Source organism: Saccoglossus kowalevskii, chromosome 10 (assembly GCF_978046115.1).
Source record: "Saccoglossus kowalevskii chromosome 10, keSacKowa6.1, whole genome shotgun sequence".
Lineage (NCBI taxonomy): Eukaryota > Metazoa > Hemichordata > Enteropneusta > Harrimaniidae > Saccoglossus > Saccoglossus kowalevskii.
Genome location: NC_140650.1, coordinates 9,111,845 through 9,128,810, shown reverse-complemented (window position 1 = coordinate 9,128,810; position 16,966 = coordinate 9,111,845). Strand labels below are relative to the sequence as shown.

The window sequence follows — 16,966 nt, the reverse complement described above, 5'->3', positions numbered from 1 at the left end:
CCCAGTCATGGTCGGTTTTGACAGGTTTTACTGTACATGTGAATGATGATGATGGAGATGATTTGTTTCTTTGGACGAAGGATGAATTTGGCACCAAACACAGGAGGTTATGGGATGGAAAGGAGATTATAATATACAACAGGCATGAGTGATCATCGCAGGCAGGTTGCATGCACTGCGATTATACAAGAAAAACAGACCAGTAGAATTTGGGTGACTTCATGCAACAATCCTGCAACGAGGTAAATACAAATAAAGAATCAGCTGTGAATGAAAATAGTAACTGAACAAGAATTAGTAGAGAGTTTATACCTCGACAGCCTCAAATGCATATTCTTCATCACTCTCTGTGAAGTTAACGTATTCAAAATGTTTCAACCATTGGATGTGTGGATGCAGGTCGCTCACAGCCACTTCACATTCTAGTACAGCTGTTGAGCCTATAATAGCAGTCACGTTTTTCGGTAATCCTGGCTGAAGGATGGGAGGATGAGCTATTCTTGCTGCAGAAAATAAATAACATGTTGGGATGAGTAATAATTAACACAAAAATGCATGAAGAGTTAAGTTCATAATGTATGAATGGGGAATACATTTGTTATCTGTCTGCATCGTCATATTTCAACAAAGCTATACGGGATGTACTGAGAATTGGATTCGTTTCATGCTATGGGATTCTAATCCCTGGAAAGTGTAAACAATCAGTCACCATCTGTCTTATCTTAGCTGTTAATCATCGTTACAATGGATCCACCTGTCTGACAAATCAAGCTGGTAGCACCTGTTAGCACCAATCATTTTACTGTCTTGTCCCCTTAGGCTTTACGAGAATCAATTGTACACAATACTCAAGTCACTCGGGCAACTTAAAACAAACTGCAACTGACCTTTGGTGGGATGAGTTTGAAATGCCTTGTGGGGATGGCAAGTTGTGTAAAATATGTCCAATTATGTCCAGTGAGCATAAATAAATGCTGCACAATGAGTAAATAAACTTGTTCCAAATAACAAAGTTATTCCAAATTTCAATGAAAATTGTCCGATTCATACATCTTTCAAAAGAACATCACAGATTATTTAGAATATGGAATAATTATTATTAACTTACGTATAACATCAAGTTCATATGTATAATTCAGAGTGCCCATTGAGTTGGAAAGTATACACGTATATTTCCCGTTATCTGAAGGTACCAAATCTTGTAATACTAATGCATTTTTTCTATAGCGCACCTGAAAGTAGAAAAAGAACAGATTAATTATCAAATCAAAATAGTAGAACACGTGTTATAAAAGTTGCACTGTCTACTTGCTGGTACAAATTCAACAATTTTTCTTCCTAGGAACTTTGAAATCAGATTTGATTCAGATTTAAAGTTCTTGATATAAAGTGCAATAAGTTCTTATTCTTATAAACAGAATGGTTCACTTTAGACAGCTGTTTCTTTTCTAGATTATAAATTCTTGTTATTCCCAAAAGAAATTAAAGCAAAGGTCACCCATTCAAGCAATTAAACCCATCCTGTTTAAATCAAATTATGCACAAGTTAAAAAGGTTAATAGTAGTAGATAGGATGATGATGAAGATGAATCTTTTTCATTTGATTTTTTTTAAATAAATTGTCATCATCATGTAGAGGAAACCAAAACCAGCACTAGGGAGGAATTATACATTTTAGTGAGCAACACACTTTGTTTGGTTGAGTTATTTATTAAGGTTAGCAACAAGAGTATTGAGACAGTACAACTTTTTATGTTGAATTACCTTTCCACTAGAATCTCCATCCGCCTGTGGATTAAGACAGTCAGGGAGGAGAGAAGGAAACACTCTATATTAGTTACATACTAATCTAGAACTAACAACTAGAAATAATAAACGTTACAGGTACACAACAACATCAACAGAGTTCCTTCCAAGTAACATTAGGACTGGGGGAGAGTTGTCAGCATCTATTGCTAAGAAAATATTTAAGATTTGTTGAGAATTATTGAAAAGCAAGATGTGGGAGACATGAGAGATTTTTAGGAGGATTTTTTTTTTTTTAACAAGCAAAAAGAAAGAATGCTGAAAAATATCTCATATTTGCATGTATACAGGCCATTAGTACATCGCCATCTTTTAATTATTCAAACTTGTTGAAATTAAAGACTTTATCACTTAAAAGGAAACAATGTACGATACACAATGAAATACACAAAAGCTGCCACAAAATTATTGTTTCTGATGTCGAGTTTATAATGAATGGCAATTCGTATCAGAGACAAATAGTATCAGGCAGCAAAAAATTAAAATAACAACATTTTATAGAGAAAAACAAAATAATAATCATACACATAACTGGTGAACACAAGGCACAAAAATTAATATAGCTATATTGACAATTTTAAACAAAGATGTGCAGTGAACATGAAATCTTACCCGGTAGCCTACCCTGCGGTTATCCATCTCTTCGCCATTCTTCAACCATTGAATATCTGGTTCTGGATTACCTCCTGCCTGGCATCGAAACCTGACCGAGCTTCCAGCTGGCTGAGCAATAAATGAACGAATCATTTTCCTCTGTTCAGTAAAGTATGGTTTCATTGGTATAGTCAGGTTAAGGACTTGTGGTGGTTGTTCTTCTTCTTCTGATACACTCTCATCTTCCACGTAATCATCATAATCAACGTCGGAATCACTCACGTAATTCTCACCTATCAGTGACACAAATCAGAAAACTTAAATACAAAAACATGATATATAAACAGTATACTGTAAATGCATTAATTGATCACTGGTTTTGAAATTTGTTATTTTCTCTGATAAGTGAAACCTGTTAAATCCATGTGAACTTATAACCCTTGCAAATTTTTTGAACAATGAAATTGCTCAAAGCAATAAAATGGTGAAATTAAATGCCAACGAAAATAAATGATTTTACAGTAATATGTATGAAATGTTGTCTAACAATACAGAAGCAAGACTTGAATTAATAAATAACATAAAAACCTCCATAGATAGACAAAATGAATGGGAAAAAAAGCCATGTGATCAAGTGCTAAAAACAAAACTTTTTTATTCAGAGACCAAAAAAATCAAGTAGACAATTTTGAAAACTTTGTCCCATAACATATATAAACAGAAATTTCCAGGTTAGGAAAAAAAATACTTACTTGGATACTTTTTTATAACCAGCAGTGTAAAATTGGCACTTATTGATCCAAATTTATTGGTGCTAACACAGGAATAATCTCCAGCAACTTCTTGTGACACGCTCAGTATACGTAAACTCTGTCTTGTTTGAAGATAAGCACGTGCTTGTTCTGGAATTTCCTGGCCATATCGCATCCATCGTATTTCTGGCCTTGGGTTACCAATAACCGGGCATTTAAAACGTACCATATCATCTTCTTTCGCTTCAATCAGTAACCTCAATTCTCCTATAAATTCTGGTGGACCTGCAAATATAATTCCAATACTTTATTTAGACAACATTTAGTAAGCGTGCACCACAAAATGGTCCTTTTCTTGACCTTGCATATATTTTATTTTTAAAAACACAGGTATGTCATAAAATATACTTTCATGTTCAAATATACAATAAGTTTATTTTTTGTTTTTGTTTTAAATGCATTTTCAATCTAATAGAGTAAACATGACAACACATATTTATAGAAAAATCTGCATTTTTATTTTACTAGGGTGACCATCTTTAAAATTTAAAGCAGCATTCATTCCCATTATATGCAAAATAATTCCGACTGATTATTGTGATCATCCAGAGAAATAATTGATTGCCACAAAGCGTAAAATATTTTAGACTGAAGCTAGCTTGTAATCAAGGTCTGTAATCCAGACCTCTTTACTTCAAGAGATACTTCTGAATTTGATTTCAAGATTCTGTACACAAGATTCGAATACACAACCCAAAGGTTTTCTGCAGATTTACAAGATGGAATTGCAACCCTCAATAAAACAAATTCCCACGACTTTTTTGAAATGTCATGCTTGTAAATGTCCATAGAGTCAGATCTAAACTCAAACTTTTTATTTATTTTAAACTTACTAATCCACCTACCACAGTAGTCATTTGCTATACCATGGTGTTAATTCTATGAAGTATTAACAGTATAGCATGTTACACAATGATGCAATTTTAATTTAATCTACAAGTATCTAACAGACATGTGTAGACACATGAAAAACAATTTACTGACCATGGAATTCATGCAAAAAAAAATTGAAAATGTTATTATATTTTATATAGATGGGAGTCATATTACTGCTAGACATGAAGTGCCCAAGGCATTACATGTAACATGATAACTCGCCTACCATCTGTATAGTAATGTTGGTTCTATTTTCTAGTGCCTAGATTTTGAAGAAGTAGGGTTAGCAACTGTGGACAATGCCAGCTATTCAAAAAACAGTGTTGTCGGTGTTAAATATTGATTTCTCAATAGATGAATACGTTTCTTTAGGCATGGTTTCTGATACATACTACATGTATATTAGAGTGTTAGGAATCAGAAGAGGCATATGAAACCACTGCTTTACAGATGCGAGATTGTAAAACTTGTCTATAAACCAAACCTTATGTAAACTGAACTCTATATAAATTGGAAATTGCTCCAAGGCGAATGCTTTTTTATAAAATAGAAACCAGTCTCTACAGAAAAGCAACTACGGGAAAATTAAAATACGACTTATTATGGAAAATCACAGAATATCGCAACAGTAAATATTTAATGGGTTCTTTGATGAAATTCGCAATAGTGTGAATGCCTCAAATTAGATACAGCAAAAAATATCAAAAATATTCAACATAGAAACTAAGGAGGCTAATGAGCAAACAGAAATGTGTCTCCGAAGTAGCTTATCGCAAAAATCACACACAGTAAACATCAAGTATAAATGAGGCTTGATGATGATGATGATCTCCGGAAACAAGTCAATTGAAACATGAATTTGTCCATAAAACTTGGAACAAACAAAAAGCTGACAAGGTATAAAAATCATCTTATAATAAGCCAATCAAATTATTTTGTAAACAATTTACAGACACAGCCCAATCAGATTATTTTGTCAACATACATACTTAACATAGCTGTAAAATGAGCAATCTTAACGGTTATTTTTTCAAATATTAATGATTTGCTTGTGTGTAAACCTAAATGCCTAGCAACCAGGAGGAGCTGGACAAATTGTCTCACTGAATCCATCAAAGTAATATTTGTATTAGTGACAGTTTTCTAGTGTATGTAATCAAACACATCATTCGTTTCCTTCACTTCAGATAATATCGCAGCAACTCTGAAGTGTCCTTTTGTGAACAACTTCCTTTCCGCTCTTAAATATTAACATATCTAAAGTTTAAAAGGTTAATTATTAACGTGTGATCTTTATAAAATTAATCCCGTACCCAATTCATATCAACCACTTGACCAATCAAGTACCCCCTATGGAATCGACGTCGCCAATAGCGACTAATTCTCTCACACACTCCAAGCCTCACTAACACCATGGAGACAATTTCAAATCTAATAGATGCCAAGTGGATGCCAGAAACTTTTCTGCAATCTATTATAAACACCAGCATGGTAGTTATACAAAATGATTTCTTCACATCACAACTGCTTAGACCTCTTTATTGTAGTTATATGAACATTTACAGTCACGATTAACTTTCAAACGCAGGAGATTTCAATCAATGCGAAGCAAAATAGTTAACAGTTAGGGATGTGGCTTTATGAGTCTTATTCTAAAAATACTGTAGAATACTTTATTTTCACTTGGAATTTATTTACGCTATTTTCGCTGGAGGGATGATTCCGTGAAAATAAAATCCAGCGAATATACTTTTTTTCCTATATTTCACATTCAACTCATCAAAAATCAGTGAAAATAAATTCCATACAAAATGCCCGAAAAGCCTTTCCAGCGAAAATTAATTCCAGCGAAAATAAAGTATTCCACGGTAGTCCAAGCCAGGTGATTTTTTCGGTTTCCGGCTTAAAATAAAAACTCTGGTCACCAATATACCAAAGAGTGATACACAATATACTGAAAGTCTCCTGAAAAAGTTATTTATTTTCAAATAACTTTAGTGTGTTGTATTTTATCAAGTTTCTAATACTGTGATTTGATCTGAAATTAAAAAAATAATGTTTGGCTACACCAGACAAAATTATCTGTATAACTTCTGTCAATTCTGTGAAGCACCAGCACATAGCAGTTACTGTATAACTTTTGTTGTTTTGTCGGTTGGGGTAAATAAAACAGAAATCTCAGATTCTCTAGATAAATATAACTAAGTCATACATGAAACAATAAAATAACTGTTGCTTGACTGGCTCATTTTCTTCCCACCACATACCGGACATACATTCTACCGAATAGGACAAGTCAACCAAGAAATGACGGAGGGGGTGGGGGGCATCACATAATGTGCAAGGTAAACTAAAAACAAATCAAACCATCAGTACAACTACAATATTCAGAAACAAGACCCAGTCAAATTTGGAAGGATTTTCTCTGGCAGGTTTTTTATTACGTTTCTGCATGACTTGTGGACGTTTGGTTCACTTCCAACTTCTGTCAGGCATGAGTAAATGAACAAGGATAGCCTGGTGGGGGTTTTGCTTGTTCAAGCATGGTTGATAAGTCACATAGGTTGCAGCCATTATCATATCGCAAATAAAAAGATAAAATTTGAACAAAGATACCATTAGCAAAGAGTACTGTAATTAACAAACAGGTGAAAATAAGTTTTATCTGACAACTGTTTTTCTAAGTAATCCTTCAAAGTGAATTATGCTGTCAGTGGTCGTCAGGATTGCCAGGTGTATAACATACGCTATTAAAGGTCAGAGACATCACCATAGAACGAACCCAGCCTACTTTTGTAACAAATTTCAAAAGTGATTCTCAAGATACAACTAGAATTACAGCAGCACTCTCCAAATATATTCATCTATCTTTGTATACCAAACGTATGCTTCAATTACTTTGCATTTTCCAATGAGAGAGTGAAATTTGAGAAGTGCAGAATGCACTTAGAGACTCAGAAGTAAACACACCAAGCAAATCTATGCTCGATAACTGGTCTTGTATTCTGTAATGGTGGACTTGCTGTCAGTTATAGTATACCCCACGATATTTATTATATTACATGTAGTTTTGAGCAAGAAACCAGTGTCAAACACTCTCCTGACCTTTAACCTCCACCCCATCCAGGGATTCTACCACAGCATCCATATTGGTGCAGCCACCCAGCAGTTAATAAAGTTTGCGATACTTTTTAAAAAATAAATGCCTTATTTATAGGCATTGTTATTGCAGTGCTATCTTTTGCTCACGTACATATCATCTTGCGTGTAATTTTTGGAAAGCTGGACTAACAACTAAATTGGCTGTGCTCAAGATAGACATGACACCCTGAGTATAATACTCCGACAAATTCCACACATGCCGAGCTTCAACTTTTTGTATCATGTATACAGTAACTGCACCTAAATCACGCTGGGCTCTTCCAGCGTATTTAATCTAGTGTAACCAGTGTTAAAATTGTCTTTTTACACTGCCAATCAAACCCATCCTCACTGACTGACTGTGCGCAACCCTGCTCATCTTCTTTGCTGATTGTTTGGCAAACATTGCCCCCATACATGTATCATTATGTGACAGTAGACTGGTGTGCAGTCTGACCCATCCTAAAATTTAGACGCCACCAAAGAAAACAAATTTAATCAGAGTTTAGATAAAGATTGAAAGAAATAAGAAAGGTCTGTTATCAATGTAATTGATAATTAAATTAGTTATAACATGGTTTGGGTACTGGAAAATATTTTAACTGGAATTAATTTTCGTATAAATGAATTTTTGTGTATTTTGTCTTAAAGTTGAATGTAAAATACAGGAAAAATGTATACTCTCTAGGATTTTATTTTCACTGATTTTTGAAAATTTATTGTTTTAGTGAAAATAGCAAAAACGTTTGTTAATTTGGCCTATATATTTAACTATAGGTTTAATCAAATGAATATAATTTGGAAAGTTTTCAAATCTATAAGGATTCTGTGCTTTCTATGTCAGAATAAATTGAGATGTTTTCCCAAAATTAAGATGAATCAGTAAAATTATATTACGGTAAAATAGTTTATTTTCGCTTGGAATTAATAAAATAAAATCAAGTGAATATACTTTTTCCCCTATATTTTACACTTAAAGTATGACCAATAACAATCAAAGAAAGCTTAGAAAGAACTCCCATGTGCTGAGAGTATTGGAGACACATTAAATATAATTCGAAATTACTTAGCTGAAAACTAATTATGCAAATCAGAAAATTAATATGAACAGATTTGAGTGTAAAACTAATGAGGTCTGCGCAATGTAACAGAAAATCTATGTTTCCAAGTTTAATTGAAACGTGATTAGAACCAAAAAATTATGAATTATTATGCTTATTATGGAATTAATATGAACAGACTTTTACCCCAAACTAATTAGGTTTGTACATTGTCCTAGAGCATCTTTGTACTAAGTTTGATTGAAATGGAATAATTAGTAGTATAGATATCAGTGTGAAAGCTTAAAATTGGTTAATTATGCAAATTAGGTAATTAACAAGTACAGATTTTAACCCACAATTATCCAGGTCTGTCTATTGTCCTACAGTATCCATGTACAAACATTCATTGATATGTGATGATTAGGACCTGAGATATCAGTGTGAAAGTTGGTTAATTATCCAAATTAATTAATGTGATTAATATGCACAATTATTTATCCTAAAACTAATCAGGTCTCTGCATAGTCCTAAAGGATCTATGTACCAAGTTTCATTGAAATGCGATGATTAGTACTTGAGATACCCGTGGAAAAGCTGAAAATTAACTAATTATGCACAAATATTTATCAGAAACAATCAATCTCTGCATAGACCTTGAGTATCTAAGTACCAAGTTTCATTGAAATGTAATGCTCACTACTTATATCAAATGCTGAAAATTAATTAATTATGCAAATTAGGTAATTAATATGTACTGATATTACCATAAAAACTATCAGGTCTGTGCAGCGTCATATGACATCTATGTACCAAGTTTCATTGAAATGTGATGATTAGTACTTGAGATATCAGTGGGAAAACCGTAAATTGACTAATCATTATGCAAATTAGGTAATTAGTATCCACGGATTATTACTAAAAACTAATCAAAACCTAGCATTAGTTCAGAGCATGTATGTACAAAGTTTCATCAAAATCCAATGAGTGGTTGTTTAGATATCAGTGGAACAATCATGGAACAGCTGAAAATCAGCTAATTATCATGCAAATTAAGTAATTAATATGCATGGTTTTTACTAAAAACTAATCAAATCTGTGCATATGTTCAGAGCATCTATGTACCAAGTTTCATCAAAATCCAATGAGTGGTTCTTTAGATATCAGTGGAAGTCATAGAACAGCTAAAAATTAGCTAATTATCATGCAAATTAGGTAATTAACGAGCATGGATTTTTACCAAAACCTAATCAAATCTGCGCATTGGCCCAGAGCATCTATGCACCAAGTTTCATTAAAAACCGATGTATGGTTCTTGAGATAGCAGTGGAACAGTCGGACACATACACACACACACACACAGACACACTAACTGCAAAGACTCTCATTTTGTGCTTGGGAGTCAAAAATTATTTTTCTTTACGTACCTGGTGATGGGTCTGGAAAATTGTTAGAATTGTCTTCACAGAAAACTAAAATAAGACTAAAGTTCAACAATGCGATGATGGATTGCAAGAACTTCATCATGAACTTGAGATAGTTCCACACATCTCTTGCAGTTTTGAACTCTAAGATCTTGCCCAGACAGTCTAGAAACATAAAAAGAAACAAATATTTAGTAATTTTCTTCCAAAAATAATGCTACAAAAGAAGCAGTAAAAAAAAATGACGTACCTACATGTACAAAATGTTTAGTTGTCAAAGTGTGTATGTGTGTGATCACATACTGAATGTCAGTAACAACCATTCAGCTCAATGGCTTGAAGATATTAACATAAGCAAAAAAACGTATAGCAATAACTAGCCGTAATGGTGAATCAGGCAGGGGTGAATTGATCAGACAATTGTAACTTTAAAAAAAAAAACAGATAAAAATAAGTACAATTACAAAAACGTTGTCTGAAATTGAAAGGTCAGAACATAAAGTGCACTGCTTGCTGGCTTGACTTGGTTGGTTGGAACGGTAGACTGGAAGTGACCCTCTTGTCTTATGTACCTGTGCTTCAGTGACTACACCATAGAAATGTGGTGAGTTTCCTCTCCTAAAAAGTAACAACTCTCGCGGGACACAAGTTCACAATAACAATGGTCTGGTATCCAGTTCCTGTAGGCTGGCTCCAGTAACTTGACAGTTAAGGCATGTTAGTCACACTATGACAATGGTGCAACAATGAAACGGTACAAGCCTGGTAGCTACGTGCCAAAGTTAAATGAATGTTATCTGCGCAGTAAAAATGAAGCAACAATGAGACTATGCAAGTCTGGTAGCTAGGTCCTGCGGATGTGCCAAAGCTGGCTCCAGTAACTTGACAGTTAAAAGGATGTTATCTGCACAGTGACAATGAAACAACGACCAGTGTGTACAAGACAACCAAAGCTGTTCCAAAGCTGTCTCCTGTTTACTTGGGAGTTATCTGACAGGAAGTCTTTCAGATGGCACCATTTGGGTTTATAGTAAAATGCTATTATCATAAGAGGATTACTGATACAGATAAACTCCTGACACTCTTTTCTAAAGTGATAACAACAAACTAACTTAATTTATTGTCAATAACCAGTTTCCTTCAGACTTGCAGATAATATAAACTTTGCTCAGAAAACCATTTTGTAGCATTTAATAGTGTTAGAACTTTTACAGTTTGTAACTAACTGCAAATCACTCCTGTCTTCAAAATAAACAAACTTCCAGCATCTATTCCATGACACTAGCAGCAGTCACAGATAAAAAGTATGTTGTAAACTTTCATGTATACATATGATATACACAACTACAGATGGTCGCTTCTTAAGCTGATTCTGGCAATTGTCAATTCAAAATGCTGTACTTCTGAGATTTAAAGAGTCCCAATGCATGAAATAAAATGGCTTCCTTCTCACTCCAATTACAAAACACTCTTCAAAATGCCCTTCATTGTTTTATAGAAATCACTTCTGTTTGTGAGTTTTATAAACAACGTATTAGATTATGGTCCAGGGTTGAGGACGAGACACATGTTCAACAAAAATTCAATAGAGAGAGACTAATTTTCCAATTGGATTTGGAAGCTGAAATTACAACATAAGGTAAAAGGAATGATCATCAAATACTTTTAGTAGAAATAATAATCAGATAGAACAAAGATGTAAGCAAGAAAGCATGGAAGATTACATACTGAAGTAATGCTGACAGGATCATGGTTTAAACTTGCACACATGTGGCACGAATTTCACACTTATCGATGTTTTGAATTACTGTAGAATACTTTATTTTCGCTTGGAATTTATTTTCGCTATTTTCGCTGAAGGGATAATTCCGTGAAAATAAAATCCAGCAAATATACTTTTTTTGCTATATTTCACATTAAACTCATCAAAAATCAGTGAAAATAAATTCCATACAAAACACCCAAAAAGCTTTTTCAGCGAAAATTAATTCCAACGAAAATAAAGTATTCCACAGTATGTGGATTCAAAAGACTAAGGAAGCCACACAGCTGACTGTACTTCACTTTTATTTGCATGCATAACATTCCAGGCTGAACATCTCAAAACAACTTTACTGTACATGGTTGTCATTTACCAGTAACAAAATTGGGGTGTTCAGGAAAAACTGTGACTAAAAATTTAGCAAATCTGGTTTTGTTTTTATTTATTGCAAAATCAAGATTCAACTATAATGAAATATTAGAATCAAAACAGTTTAGTGCAGCACAGAGAAATATTTTTTTGAGCTGATAATAACAAAAATTGTTCAATGTTTCAGAATGTTCATCACCCAAAATACAAGGAAGCTGTTTTTTTTCACACTATAAATCATTATGTAACGGAAGTAGATAAGTTAACTTTATTTTTTTATTTACTGATAACCTTGCCCCCAAGCAAAATAAAAATAAACTTTACAGGTTTGGGTTCAGAAAAACGTATCGGCTGCAGGATACATGAAATCCTATACAAGTAAAATTAATTTTGGTGCTTGATCCTCATGCAAAACATTATTGCGTGCTGTAATGCCTATGGCAGTACATGCTTCATTCTTGGGGTAACACTTTATAATATCACTGCTTCATACTGACAATCAGTAAATTATATTTACTGATGCAAGAAAAAAGTTTTATGCAAGTTGATTCCCTGCCTATGAGAACTAAAGGAAATTTTTAAAATGTATAAAAAAAATTCTTAAATTGTGAAAATTGTTTAAGTTTTTTGTTCTTCTTGCTTTAATAGTACAGTGTCGTTATCAAAGTTTGAACACAATTTTAGGTTTGAAATTATAAAATAATATAAGGAGAGAATTTTCCAAACTTTTAAAATCTTGGCAAGACTTGCAAAACTTGTTTTTCTTTTTTTGATGTTAATAGTACAGATCAGTTATAAGTATGAACGCAGTTAATGTAAAGCTTAAAATGAAGGAAAAGAAAGCAATTATCCAATAGAATGATTGTTATGAGTCAAATTACTGCTTCAGATTTTAAATAGGCAATAAATATGAAAAGTTCAAGGAGTATGCAAAAAGGGTCGACTTATATGCACGTGTTCAGGTTTGTCACCCAGGACGCCAGGTGTTGGACTCGCTGGCCAGGTAATTCATGTCAACCATAACAAAACACCAATTGTCACATCATGTACACGCAAGGTGAATCGTTCAGTCACACATGAAAGCATTCTGGCCACTATAAATAGATGCATACAAGACATCTTTAAGTGATACCGATTGTGAACAGGTATATTCACGTCATGAATATTCATATCCGCTCCCACAATTGAAAGGCTTCCCTCAAAAAAATATAGACCTCTGAAAGTTGACAGTGCATTCCTACACATCCTGTATATCTCCTTGTATACAAGTATAACAATAGAAATTAATTATGTGGTGTAATTAGGTGCAACAAATACTCATGACCTTGAGCCTTCACTTCAGACTGAGCTTTTTCTAAAACTTTACTAAATGGTGCAGCACTCTAAAAGACACATTCTTTTTCTACATGGACTCTAGTTTGCCGACACTTTGCAAGTGATGTCTGCCTCTAAACACGGTGGCACAATAATTTGTAAAACTTTGTATTCCTCCATTTTGCCTATTTTTAATAACAAAAGCAAAGATGCAAAACCAGCATGTCTACACAACCTTGCATGTCTTATGACAAGTGACGAACCTGACCTGTTCGGCATTATTTATAACGTAAATCTTCAACAGTTTTCACTACGATTGGTTCTATCCCCGAAAAACAACAACTTTTGTCTGTGACATTTTACACCAGGCTAAATATAAGTAGCACAGAAAGTACCAAGGTCGAAGGAATTAGAATTTTCAAGTAACTTGACACTTTCTTTTCTAAAGCCAGTACAAGAGTAATGGCGACTTTCTCAATTTCTAACTTTCTCGACATTACAGATAAGCTGTCCCGCTGCTCTCAGCGCCAAACAACATATTACATAGTGATCGATACTTTTGAGTCAAATTAGCCATGATTTTTACCCACTAATGGATGAAAAACTGCAATTCAGTTCCAATTCTCAGACTCATTAAATCCCAAACCAACGCGCATGTACAGACAATGGCACGATTATAATTTCCACCTCAACGCGCACAGAAAGCCCCTGCGTCAAAAACACTGGGGTCAAAATGGAAAATGGTCAGGAACTGTGCAAGCCTCCAACCACCTCACACACGCTATGGAGCGACTATCCTTATTTTGAAATGATATGCGAAAAGTAGCACGCAGCTGAAAGTAGCAAACTAAGTTTTGGAGAACAGAGTGCATGTTTGTTAGTCTAGCACAGCTGCATACTCGAAGTTTGCAACCTTCAACAAACTTTACTTTTCAAGGTGTGAGACCGTCGCTATTTGTTGTGATTCCCGGTAAAGACAGCTCAAATATAGCATTCCAGGTGATGCACCGATCACCTCAAACTTTTTAGTTGCATTGTGGAAGGTATAATCATCATACGCACCCAGAGAAGTTACGAAGTTATGCCTTACTTTAGTCCGCCAGTAGATGGAGCTGTAGTGCTTGTTGCTGGTCGTGCTGCCGATGTGGTCCGATTCAAAACGGGGTAAACAGCTTTTTCGTTCACTCAACAGTCAAAACAGCACTGTCCCAATCGCGTCAATACATAATATTTCGTTCCAGTCGACAGTAAAATCCCATTCCTTGCGTGATGTACGACGTCAGACGTTAAAATCCCTTTTGATTTCCAGATTAACACTTACGTACTCAAAATCAGTGCTACTCTGCTTCAGCTCTCCATGCATTACGGCGGCGTGATAAATTGTGTTCGTAGGTGGTCAATCTACTATTTGCGGGGGTGGTCGACTCTCGGGATCGTTGAACATGTTCGGGGTATTTTTGGAGTATCACACAACCTCGCCAAAAACGTAGCTAATATCATATATATACACGAGCTATTAACAACAGTGAAACCAATCCGACAAACTTTCTGATGGAGATATGATTATTGAAGATGAAGACCAGACACGCAGTGCGTCACCGGGTTACTTGTTTCCTGTGTACCTACCCTATGAATTATTCATAGGTCATTCAACTGAATAAAAAGCCACTTTCTGACGTCACCGAAAAATTAACAAAACACGGGCAGGCTAGCATTCCGATACGTCGAGAAAAATCGCAGACGACACGCGAAGGAAAATGCAGTATTAAACCAATCTGGTATCAAACTTTTTTTTAATAAAAACTTCGCTAGTCGAGATTTCCCGACAATTGTCGGCAGTCACTAATTAAACAAGTCTTTGCTATTAACCCAAAGGTTGTGAGAAAACACATTCGATCCTTCCGATTGTTTTTTTTCAAGGCATTTCTGTTATTTTCAAAGACTTTCTGGGAGTGAATCTTTTGTTTAAAGAGTAACAAAGTAACAACAGGTTAACAACAAGTTAGCAAAACGCGGCCACGCTATAGCGTATTATCAATGGACGTCAATGGCTCGTAAACAATCAATTTGCAAATCGGCTTCGATCTTCCGGAAAATTCGCGGGAAAACACAATACTCGTTTATGCCATGTTACGTAACCAAACACATTTTCCAGTTAGTCTGACACATTTGAATGCCTCTGCTTTTTCTGTCGGCAAAAGTTGCACCAACCCACGCCAAGCGCGTTACAGATAATGAAAAGTCCGATTTTTTTTTTAGGAATACGGAGTTTAATCTCGGGCAATCCAAGTTCTGATTATCTAAACCATTTTTATTTTCTGTCATGTAAATAATGAATAGTGTATATATTTTACTGCGAGACCGATTAAAAAAAATTTTTTTTTAAAGTCGTAATTCTAAGCACATAACTCTGGTAATAAATGTGTTCGTGTTTACCAATTCTCACATTATTCTACCCGGCTTATGAATGTAATTAATTTTTATGCACACAATCATTTCCGGCTTGCTTGGCAATCGCCAATCCATTGATTAAACATATGGCGAGAAAGGGTATATCTGGTCACTGGAAGGGGGTTTGCGGGGTCTAGTGTGCAAGAAAGATGTCAGTTGGAAGAACGCGCTCGGAAATTCATATAAAAACATTCAAAGTTTTTATAAATTGTTCTTAAACGGAGAAAATTGTAGGATAAACCTGACTTGACAAGTACACGTACTATAAAATGACTTTTTTTCACATGATATTTCTGTTACTTGCGTTAGCCACATTGGCGGTGAATATTTTGCGGTAAGTGCTGCTGCGACTGCCCCGAGGCTACCACGTTTTTGTCACAGCTCTTGGGGATTGTCTTACTCTAGAAGACATGATAGAAAACTAAATAATATTTTCTTTAGAGCAGAATAACAATCGAAAAACTTTGACAGTGTTTTCTGTAAGAAGGATACAAGTTTAAAAAATTTAATAATACATTTGTCTGCAATTTAAAAAAAAAAACATGCACTAGTACATGTACATGGAGCAAAGGGACACTTTGGTTTAGGTTTAGATTTAAGTAAATATATACCGGTAAATAAACACACAGAAAATGATATGAGAAAAAAGTTAAAATGAGATACAGATTAATTATCGAGTGGATTGTTGACAATCTATTCTCGTTACTTTCATAAAGAATTTGACTATTTAGGGCATCCCAATTTCTGGATAGCAAGAAATGATGTCAAGGAGATCTCAAGGAGGGTCAATTGACAACAACATACTTGTTGTTTTTTTGTGGTATTGCGTATGGCTACTCAGTAAGGCAATCGCACAATATTGTGGGTTACTCATTACTCTTATTTAGAAGGACATTCAAGGATGATGATCTCCCCTCATCCATCCATCAATCAGCATTTATCGTCCAATCCCATAATTCGTCAATTCACTGATTATCCAAACTTTTTTTTTTTTTGAACTACTTCACAAGCCTCATTAATTCTTCATTTGTTTTTAATTTCACTATTTTTGTTGAAAAGTAAAATTTGCTATAAATAAATCACCATGAACATGTAGATTAACAATAGAATTCATCGTTTCCCTGCCAAGTCTGTGAACTTAAAACCTGGTAATATCGCTCAAAGCATTGAAATAATGCCAGTGTAAATAAATGGTTTCACCGTATTTTGTGATTGATCATCTGAACTACCAATTGTCACAACAAACTCTCTGCAGGCCAAGCAGTTTCAAGGTTCAGTTGTATGTTATACAATTGTTGTATGATGATACCCTTTCGTGGTGGTGTGCCCTTCCTTAGCGAATGTAGAAAGATGTCATAGTGACTAGAATACAAAGAA

The 16,966-nt window shown here is 34.5% G+C and overlaps 1 protein-coding gene across 8 annotated transcripts in view; it reads right to left on the bottom strand.

Moving 5' to 3' along the window:
* Positions 1-16,966, bottom strand: part of fgfrb (fibroblast growth factor receptor B) — a 56,807-nt gene that overhangs the window by 13,824 nt on the left and 26,017 nt on the right. For 4 of the 8 annotated variants that reach the window (XM_085504117.1, XM_085504120.1, XM_085504121.1 and 1 more), the window contains exons 4-9: positions 9,697-9,858; positions 3,153-3,437; positions 2,419-2,693; positions 1,765-1,788; positions 1,109-1,232; positions 313-503 (exon numbers count right to left, since the gene is read on the bottom strand). In XM_085504117.1, coding sequence (XP_085360243.1) covers positions 313-503; positions 1,109-1,232; positions 1,765-1,788; positions 2,419-2,693; positions 3,153-3,437; positions 9,697-9,858 — 1,061 coding nt within the window. Of the gene's footprint in view, positions 1-312; positions 504-1,108; positions 1,233-1,764; positions 1,789-2,418; positions 2,694-3,152; positions 3,438-9,696; positions 9,861-14,200; positions 14,672-16,966 lie in introns of those variants that run through there. The other 4 variants (XM_085504122.1, XM_085504123.1, XM_085504119.1 and 1 more) reach the window with 4 other exon arrangements.